This window comes from Cervus canadensis, chromosome 19, assembly GCF_019320065.1.
Source record: "Cervus canadensis isolate Bull #8, Minnesota chromosome 19, ASM1932006v1, whole genome shotgun sequence".
NCBI lineage: Eukaryota > Metazoa > Chordata > Mammalia > Artiodactyla > Cervidae > Cervus > Cervus canadensis.
The window spans coordinates 20,435,667-20,446,353 of record NC_057404.1 but is presented as its reverse complement, the minus strand read 5'-3'; the positions used below and the strand labels follow the sequence as shown (position 1 = coordinate 20,446,353).

The 10,687-nt window shown below is 44.2% G+C and overlaps 1 protein-coding gene across 1 annotated transcript in view; it reads right to left on the bottom strand.

Annotated features, from left to right (window-relative positions):
* Positions 1-4,013: 4,013 nt before the first annotated feature.
* Positions 4,014-10,687, bottom strand: part of LGI2 (leucine rich repeat LGI family member 2) — a 30,558-nt gene continuing 23,884 nt past the window's right edge. The window contains exon 8 of the mRNA XM_043438819.1: positions 4,014-6,819. Coding sequence (XP_043294754.1) covers positions 6,002-6,819 — 818 coding nt within the window. The 3' untranslated portion in view covers positions 4,014-6,001. The remainder of the gene's footprint in view (positions 6,820-10,687) is intronic.

Below are 10,687 nucleotides of genomic sequence, written 5' to 3'. Positions count from 1 at the left end.
GACCCAGGGATTGAACCTGCAACTCCTGTGTCTCCTGCATTGCAGGCAAATTTTTTACCTGCTGAGCCACTAGGTGTGGGCATATGTCAAACTAATTCAGGGCATACACCACACCAATAGTTAATTTAGTTGTCATCCCTCCTTGTCCCATTCATTGCACAATGAGTCGTACATTGCATTGCAGAATATTCCCTAGACTCTGTGTTGTGATTATGAAAGTGAAAGAAAGTGAAGTGGCTCAGTCATGTCCGACTCTTTGCGACCCCGTGGACTGTAGCCCACCAGGCTCCTCTGTCCATGGGATTGTCCAAGCAAGAATACTAGAGTGGGTTGCCAGTTCCTTCTCCAGGGGATCTTCCCAACCCAGGGATCGAACCCAGGTCTCCCGCGTTGCGGGCAGACGCTTTAACCTCTGAGCCACCAGGTTGTGATTATAGCTTAATACAATTACGACTTTTCATCCTCACTTGATTCTTAGTACCACAAGAGCAAGAACTCTGTTCTACTTTTTTAAAAGCCCCCCAGTAAATGAAAGTACCTGACATACAGGGGACACAGTCATAGTGATTGGAGGCTTTGACCCTTTATTTGTTCAATTAAACCAAATGGCTCTTAAAGACATAGGTAGAGGGGACAAACTTTGATTGCATGATTAATGGGTACCCACTTAGGTCTCAGACATGCAGAGAACAAATCAAAAGCCTTCAAGTTGATCATGGTTCAACCCAGCCAGCGGGATCTTGTAACATCATCTCCTTCTCACCAGCAAAATCAGAAAATACCCAAACATCCCTAGACTTCTTTGTCAATCTGTCAAGATTATGATTCTGCAGATCTGGCAGAAGTGTGACTGTAAAAGGTCTTTGTGGCTTTTAAGTTTGCAAGTGAAGAAGCAAGAGGCCCCTGCTGTGCCCTCTTCCATGTCAAAGAGGAGGAAGCCACCAAGAGAATGGATACACACTACCCTTCCTCAGGAGCCCATTGTGGGCAGCCCTTCAACTCTGACTCAAGTGGGCGTATCCAGATTCAAGCAGACCAGAAATCCAAGCCATATAAGGCAGGGCTACTTTTTATTCATAGGCTTACAGAATATGTTGAATTAAGAGGCACATCATTCAGTAAGTCTATTTGCCAAAAAGAGCTAAATGCGTATTCAGCCTTAAAATTCATCCATGGTAGCTTGCATTATAGATTGCAAAATTTGCTTTCATATACATATAAACTATTCTTATTTGATTTAAGTTATGTATTTAAAATCCATAAAATGATGCCAGATGGCATACTGGCCAATTTTACCACAGTGCTTATACATTCCTGATAAGTTGAGGAGATGGGTAGAGAATGCATAGTTTCCTACTAGAAAAAGAGAGATTCTGATACAAGCAGTGGAATAGTGTCAGGACAAGAGTGCCTCAGTGTAGAGCTAAGTAGTTTTATAATATAACTCTCATTTTAATTAGCATTACAACTGGTTCCCTTCTTTAATAATTGGGATATTGTTAAATTTGCCTGGTCTTTTCACCTTGCATTTGTCTGGCTGAGGCAAAGAAAACCATTATTACTTTTCCTTTTCTTCCAGTTTATTTCTACTTTCCCAAAAGCATTTCTTGCACAGCCATCTGCCCTGCCTTTCCGCCTATTCCAGTGTCCCCAACTCTGGGTCACTTTGCTCACTGCATCAGCACCTGGATTATAGCAGCCCACTTCAGAATCCTGTTTAACAGAACTTTTCACCACACTCTAATTAAAGAATTCTCTTCCAAAACTGTGATCGTGGGGCTGTTACCTCTGCAGAAGAATGAGGAAGCTGGCTAAAGAGCTTTTCTTTGGATGGCATGCAAATAAGACTCCCCTCCCGCAGACCTTCATGTCTCTTTCATTATACCCCAGGTTGGAGAAATTTCCATTGTGAGTGTTCCTGGCAGCCAAACCTCCAGCATCCCATGCTGATTTCTTGCCTAAAAATACACAGCCTCTCACTCCATGGGGAAGAAAAATGCAACACTGCCATTTCCAGCATGCTCCCCAAAGGCTGGTGATGGCCCGGGAGCAATTCATCATTATTCGTGCATTGGAGGTTTTGGCATTTCCCTCATGGAACTCTTCCTGTTTATCCTATGGACATTGTGATCAGAACCATATGTGTCTTAACTTTAACACCGCCCCCCCCTCCCCCCACATAGCTAACAGGGGAAGGGGCAGGGGGTGGGGTGGGGAGGAACTATCGTGCTAGCTAAAAACCCTCCTAAGAACAGAAAATTATCTGTAACTTCTGGCAGATTTTTTAAAGAGTCTTGCATATAACTGCAGTTCTGTAGTGTTTAATTATTAAATGGACCGATTGATTGAATGGTGTCTGTTTAGGACGATTTTTTCTCTATGCACATTTTGTTGCATTTTTTATTTTATCTCAAGGTGCTGCTATAGTCAAAATCGGGATAAAAAGTCTTTACTGGGAGGGCATGGCAGTGTCACAGAAAGAGAACATAAAGTCTGCTGCTCAGAGGAAAGCTTTAGCTTTGTCACTCACAACTGGATAATCTTGAGCAGGCAATTGACTTAAGATTGTCTATGTCTATTTCTTTATCTGAAATTAGAATAGTATCTGCCCTCCAGCATGCCTTCAACAACTGAAAAACTGAGATGAACACAATTGTGTATTGGAAAAACATAAAGTTTTCCCAATATGCAGGGTGGCCTTTTCACCCATTATGCTAGGTAAAAACACTCCTTAGAACAGAAAATTATTTGTAACTTCTGGCAGAATTACAAGGGTCTTGCATGTAATAGCAGTTCTGTAGCTTTTAGTTGTTAATCATGTTCCTGAGAACACCATGATACTCACACCTAAGGTTTGTTTTCAGAGTGTTTGTGAGATATCTATTCCTGACCCCATGGAGTTTGGAGACAAGTCCTCTCCCTTTAAGGCTGTGTGGCTTGGCCACATGGTCATACGGAGGGACTTGATCTGGGTGCCTAGACACCGAGATTATAAAGAAGAAAGAAACTGCGAAGATGATCAACCAGTGGGTGATGGAGAGGTATGGAGAAGCCAGGGCAACGTCTTCTAAGGCCAGCCCCGCAGGGGAGGGGCCCACATGTTTCTCTGCGTTGGGTTTTTGTTGTTGTTGTTGTTTGGGGCTTTTCTATTTGTTTTGTTTTTTGACTTCCATTATTACTGGAAGAAAGCTTCTTGCAGGAATTGTTTCTTAGGGTTCTTTGGAGGGAGCAGTAAGATTAATGAAGCGAAGCTTCCACAGCCTCGTGCCAAGAACATCTATGCTGCTTTGGTAAGTAGGCCAGAACAAATACCTCGTCCCTCAGCACGGGCACTCTGTAGACTGAAGACTCCCATCTTGTCCACAGTTTTTTTAAAAGGAAAACCGATAGCCGCTGATGGGTTTCCCACCTTCTCACCCCCACACCCCTCCTCACCACCAGTTGCTTTGGACTTGCCTTTCACCCTCTGATGTTCATCTGGACTCAGCAAGTCCCCCCCAGCCCCCAGCCCCGCTCCTTCTGCTTCCCGGGTTTTCCAGATTCCAGGTGATGGTTCCCAGTGTGGTGAGGGCAGAGGGTGGCCCCCAACTCCAACCTGAAAGGCAAGGCTGAGAAGGTGGTCACTGCTCTGAGGAGGCAGCAATGGAGAAGATGCCCCGTTGCCTCCTCTACCAGCAGCTGGAATCAGGAACATCACTTTAACCTGGTGCAAATGCTGGGACGGTTTAAATGTCTCCTGCACTTCTTGTCAAGTGCCTGCTTTTCTCCCAGGCTCGTTTGAGGGATTCCAGGTGCCAGAAAGCATAGCCAGTCCATCTTGACAGCTGGGGGGAAAGGCAGATCGGTCCCACTTGCAGCCTCTGATGTGAGGATTTGGGTTTGTTGTTGTTTAGTTGCTAAGTCGTGTCCAACTCTTTGCAACCCCATGGACTGTAGCATGCCAGGCTCCCCTGTCCATGGGATTCTCCAGGCAAGAATACTGGAGTGGGTTGCCATTTCCTCCTCCAGGGGGTCTTCCTGACCCAGGAATTGAACCCATATCTCCTGCATTGGCAGGCAGATTCTTTACCACTGAGCCATCTGGAGAGCCTGAGGATCTGATATTTGTAGTCAATTCAAATAAACCAGGAAGGCAAAAAACATAGAAGAATGATTTGTGCTTAAAAATGAAAACAAACCACGTTTTCCCCTGTTCACTCATGTTTAGTAGGAAAGTTTGGAGCAGCAACGCTACTGTGTGTGGGTGAGTTGGGCTGGAAGCCCTGAGCCTGCAGTCCCAGAACGTCCCCAAGAGAGCTGCTGTGACCCTGGGCATCGTTCTCTAAGTGCTATTTATTGCCTCGATCTGCATTGCTCAAAGTTTGGAAACAACAAACACATTCATATTTGTGACAAAACATCTACCTACTCATGACTTGGCAAACAATCATTAAAAAACAGCAATACAGTAGAAGATGAGTGTGCTACTTTCACAGCCAGAAGAGAACTTGCTGGAGAGCCACCCCTGAAAGCTCCCACTTCACATACTCTGAAGAGAACCCCCTAGCCAGGCAGGCTATCCACCTGGAACCTCCTACAAAACCAGACCCCATGAGCTGCCCACACTGTCCAGACCAGAAAGGTCACCGTGTCCCCTGAGTGTGGATGGGGATTCACTGTGTCTGGCTCCAAACCTGGTCCCTCTGGATCAGCCTGAGACCCCCACCCACCATAGCCCAGCCTGTACAGGGTGAAGCTTTGCCGGCACATGACCCCATGTGAGGGTGTGGGCTTCTGCTGCTAATGGGCTGGGAGAGGAAGGGACAGTGCCACCATGAATACCGGGGTTCTGCAATTTGATGGAGCAGCACCTTCAGAAGGACTAGACTGGCGGCAGAAGTACCAGCAAACGGATCAAGCAGGACTGGAACAGGAGCAGGGGGGTAGGCAGAGAGGCAGGGAGGTAGGCAGTATTTCAATTACTTGACATACTAAGTTGCCCAGAGGGCAAAACATGCATCCATCACAGACTCATCTCTAGGTTTCAAAGAACGTCGAGAGTTGTACAAAACCCTTTTTGACTCCACAAAATCTGACTTCAAAAACTCTACCAGATGCTCATCAGATGAAAATACCTGTTCTATTGCTCTAGGACAGAATAAAAAGCACCACTCAGTCGTTGGCCTGTCTGCAGGTTACCCACACACTCAAAGGATGGGTCCAGAGAAGCACATGAGTCATGGAGAGCATTAAATGAGCTCGACTGTGCCGGCCACTGTGGGGGTCAGCTTTGAACAACAAGTAGAGCGGGAATCGCCTTGGTCTCACTTCTGGGCCCGCAGCCCGTGATGGACCACTATGTATGTCAGCAGAATACTTTCTTTGTAGCAGAGAAAGCAATGTTAAACCTTATTTTGTTAACATACCCATGATGAGGATCCATCTATAGGAACCAATGAAATAATCAAGGCTCTGCTATTAGGGGGGATTCAGGAAACTGGAAAGGCTCAAAATAGCACTGCTGAGTTGTTATCAGATTTTAAACTGATCATCAGCAAGTCTTTTCTGCTGTCTCTGACTTTAAGCGTCCCTACCCAATAGACTGCTACAATGGAATGAGAAGGGCCCAAAGTGTGTTTGGTCTTTTTGTTTGTTTGTTTTTATTCCATTATAAGAGCGGTCCCAACTTATCGAGTTTTCTCCTTCCTCATTAAAAAGAAAAAAAAAAAAAGCTTATTACTTCCCTAGATGGTAAGAGTTAATGCTATACTCTTTTCTCAGTAATTACAGGCTTTAGGATGTCTTTTTAAGTGGGAGAATGAACATGTCATGCAGTTAGCCAATAAATGCAATCCCTGATTAAAATATGAGTTCTAAAAGTTTGCAAACTTCTAACTATTTCCCTAGTGCATTTTCAGTTTCAGAGATGTGAACCTGGCTTCTTTCCTCCCCCCGCCCCCACCCTCAGTTCTTTCATGTAAGAGCTAAAGCTATGTGTCTTTTAACTTCACCAATCATACCCTCACAAACTTAAGTCGACAACTATGTGTTCAAAAATCTTTGTTTTCCCTTTGAAACTGGATGCGAAAAAGAAATCTCTCCTGTCAGTGGAGACGGCTGTGAAGGAACGAGGCGCCTGCACATAAATCTCCTTAAATTTTTTGAAGAACTGCTTCTCTTTATCCCACTGGTATATCTGGGAGAACGTGTAGTCGCTCCCCAGGGCCAGGTAGTGATTCTCTTTAAAAGAAAAGGGCTGCAGGGTCATGGCCCCCCGGGAGGGTAGAGCCTGGATCTCCACGAACTGCTTGCTATTCCATCTCATGACCCTGGAGTCCCCAATGAAGCGGGTGAGGGAGAGGTAGAGGGCGTTCTGCATCCGGAAGCTCTTTACAGCCAGCACGTCCTCCATGTTGGGGATGTCACTGTGGGGGACAAACTTCTTGGAACTCTTATTCCACTGGAGGATGATGGGGACCTGGGAGCGGCTGGACAGGATCAGGTGTGACTTTCCGTCTATGTCCACAAACTCAGCATCCGTGTCCCTGAACCACTCGTGTAGGGACTGGTACGAGTAGAATCCTTTGCTGTTCCATTTGTACACGGTGGACAGACCGGCTTTGGAGCTGTCGGCGATGACGAAGAACATCTCGTCCTCGATCTGAAACAGCTCGATGTCGTTGGGCTTGGAAATGCGAGAGACCTCTATGTCTTGGAATTTGACAAACTTGGTCCAGCTCTCGTCGTATCTGTAAATGTGAGAGCCGCCGAAGAGCTGGGCCACCACCACAAAGACCTGGTCGTCGATGAGGATGGCCTTGCAGCCCACGATGGACTGACCTGTGCGCCAGGAGAGGAGAGAGGGGGGTTAGGACAGCCACTGTGAGACACTCCTGCCCAGAGTCAGAGGAGGACAGATGTTATGTGACACCACTTCCACTGAAGTCTAAAAATAATATGAGTAAACTTATTTACAAAACAGAAACAGACTCAGAAACACAGGCAGCAAACTTATGGTTACCAAAGGGGAAAGTGGGAAGGGATAAATTAGGAGTATGGGGTTATCAGGTACACGCTACTGTATATCAAATAGACCTACTGTATAGCAGAAGGAACTATGGTCACTGTCTTGTAATAATCTATAATGGAAAATAAACTGAAATATATACATATGTATATAAAATGGAATCACTTTGCCATATATCTGAAACTAACACAATATTGTAAACCAACTATAGTTCAATTAAAAAAAAAGATATAACAAACAACAATGAAGAGAGTAAATATTTGTTTATGTAAATCTAAACTATATAAAACAAGAACTTCTTCAGGTAAATCAACTGTATTAAATAATAACATATTAATCAGAATATTTTGAGTTTAATAAAGAGGATGAAAAGGATAAATAACTATGTAAATCTAACTGGTATTTAAAAATTGGTAACTAACAAAGTCTTTAGGTAAGTTAAAAAAAAATGCTCATCTATACTGAAACTGGTACTCTTGTGAAGGTGTAGCCATTGTGGAAAAAAGTATGGCAGTTTTCAGAAATCTTAACCAAGAATTACCATATGATCCAGGAATTCCACTTCTGGGTTTAAACCCAAAGAATTGAAGGCAGGGTCTTGAGGAACACCAAGTTCACAGAAGCATCATTCACAACAGTGAAAAGGTGGAAACAATCCAAGTGTCCATTGATGGATGAATAGATAAATAAAGTGTGGTATATACACATCATGGAACACTGTACCACCTTAAAAAGGAGGAAAATGCTGACACATGCGGTGTCATGGATGAATGTTGAAGACGCTAGGCTAACTGATGTAAGCCGTCACAAAAAGGCAAATAGTGTCTGATTCCACTCATGTGAGGTCCCTAAAGGAGTCAGTAGAGAGAGAAAGCAGAAGGGTGGTACCCAGGGTCTGAGAGCAGGAGAGAAAGAGGAGTTACAGTTTAATAGGCACAGAGTTTCAGTTTTTCAAGATGAATTCTGGGGATCGCTGCATGCCTTGGACAGCACACACAAACATAGTTAAGGATGGTAAATTTTACGTTATGTATATTTTCCCACAATTAAAAAAATAGTTTAGATATATCTCCATAGAAATAGGTAAGTGTTGGTCACCTTGGCCTCTGGTGTCTTTAGAGGCAGGTACATAATTCAGGAAATTCACTAAGACACAAATTGTCTGCATGCTATTCCGAGCTCCACGGATCAGAAGGAAGCAATTAAATGGGTTTCTTCTCTTGAGGGTTAAAACGCTAGGAATCAGGACTTAGAGGCGACTCTATAGCGACTGCCCAGAGCAGGCGCTGCAGGAATACCTGCTGATGAGCCATTATCTGAATGATCCAACTCTGGCAGCACCAAACCAGAACTTTGCAGGAAAAGGGGAACCTTTTCAGTCATGACTCCTCTGTCTGGGTCGGCTCCCACCATCCTCTCCCAGTCTGCACCCAGAGTCTCCCCCAAAGTCCCCCTAGTTTTCCCATTCCAGCCAGAGAACAATAGCACCACCCACATCTCAAATAGTACTGACCCTCCATCTAGGTCATTCAATTAAAAGTTATTTCTTTCCCCTTATTTCCTAGGCAATTTGGACCAAAGTGAATTTTGTCTGTAAATTAACAAGGATAATTACCCAATTTCTATTCTTAGTATTAACTTTGGGGGAACATGGTGACTGGTTCATAGGGTGGTATTTACTTTTCTCTTCCATTGCTTTGGCTTCCCTGCAAGAACCTGGTCCCTTTCCTTTGTTGAAAACTAACTTTTTAATGTTCATTAAAGCAAATTTTGAAAATAATAATAGGTAACACTTAAAAAGGCACTATTCTAACTCCTTTATATGCTTATTATATACTTAGTATATACCTACTGAATCCTTACAACAGTCTTATGAGGCTGGTACTCTTATTACCATCACCATGATCCTCATTTTATCAAGGCATAGAGAAATTCAGTAACTTATATAAGGTCACACAGCTATTATACAATGTGGTAGAGTCTGAGACTCAAATCCAGGGAGTCTCATTCCAGTCTACACTCCACCACCAATGTACCAAAAAGCACAAAGAAGGAAATTTTTTAAAAAAATCACTTGAACTGAAAATGCTGAAATAACACTTAATATCTTGATATAGTTCTTTAATTGCCAATCTCTGCACATACTCAAAGGTGCTTTTTAAAAATAGACTTGGGCAAGGGTAACCTAGAAACTTACATTACCACATGTAAAATAGATAGCCAATGACAATTTGCTGCATGGCTCAAGAAACTCAAACAGGGGCTCTGAATCAACCTAGGGGGGTGAGACGGGAGGGAGACGGGAGGGAGGTTCAAAAGGGAGGGGATGTATGTATACCTATGGCTGATTCATGTTAATGTTTGACAGAAAACAATAAAATTCTGTACATCAATTATCCTTCAATAAAAAAATAAATTAGAAAAGAAATGGGAAAAAAATAGATCTGCGCTTACAGTATACACGGACTTTTTATAGGTTACTTTTCCCCCTGACCATTATGTTGTGAACATTTACCCACGTTATCGCATCTTCTACAACTTGCATTTTAACACCACATCAGAGGTAAAGCGTCTGTCTGCAATGCAGGAGACCTGGGTTCGATCCCTGGGTTGGGAAGATGACCTGGAGAAGGAAATGGCAGCCCACTCCAGTATCCTTTCCTGGAAAATCCCATGGATGGCAGAGCCTGGTAGGCTACCGTCCATGGGGTCGCGAAGAGTCAGACACGACTGAGCAACTTCACTAATATTCCATTGCATGGAGACACCACATTTTACTTAACTAATTCCCTACTGCTGGACGTTGCAGTTATTTCCAATTTTTCATGATTGTAAATACTACGTTTCCCTGTAGGGAAATCTGTTTTTGAATACCATCTGGCAGTGGAGAGATGCAGAGCAGACGTTGTGCACATTTTTAAGACTTCTGAGTTTAAACTACTAAACTGCTTCTCAGAAACTGTTCTGACTCCCACCTGCCAACACTAATTGAGGTGCACGCTCCTTGTCCTCCTGAGGCCTTGGCTACGGAGGTCCCTGCTCTGCTGGTCTCAGCAGAGGGGCCATGTGAGACAGAAAGAATTCCTTTCTTGGAGATGCTCCATACCTCTGTCAGGGGTAGCATATGACGTTGTAGCTAATGGAGTTTCAACAGCAGCAGAAATCATGTGTGTGTGTGTGTGTGTATTTTAATCTAGGAGGAGAGATGCTGCAACATATTTAGCGGGCAGAAATCAAAAGGCAAACGAAATTAACCCAAAACAGGAGAGGTGAGAAGATATGTACAAAGAAGAAGAAGAGGTAAGGAGCAAAGCCAGGGGTGGGGGTCATGACCCTGGGTCTCCCTCACCTACTAGAAGACAGGTGTCCCTTTTGCATGATGCTCAGCAGGGCCATGGAGGAGGAAGCATGTGTCCTTCCCATTCCTTGGAGCCCCAGACTTGCCAGGCAAGAATGGAGAAAAGCCTGCCCGGCCCTTGCTAACTCTGGGATCACCCTGTGATCAAACAAGATGATAAATGAGGCATGCACGGCCCTGAGAGGGGAGAACGGTCCACATTTGCCTCGGTCTGGTTCAAGGCAAGTGGTTCAGGGCTGTGCCCTGGCTCATCCACTTGTCGTGTGCCCAGCTTGTGTGAGCTACAGAGCTTTCCTCCACACCAGGCTGAATTCTAGCGAGTC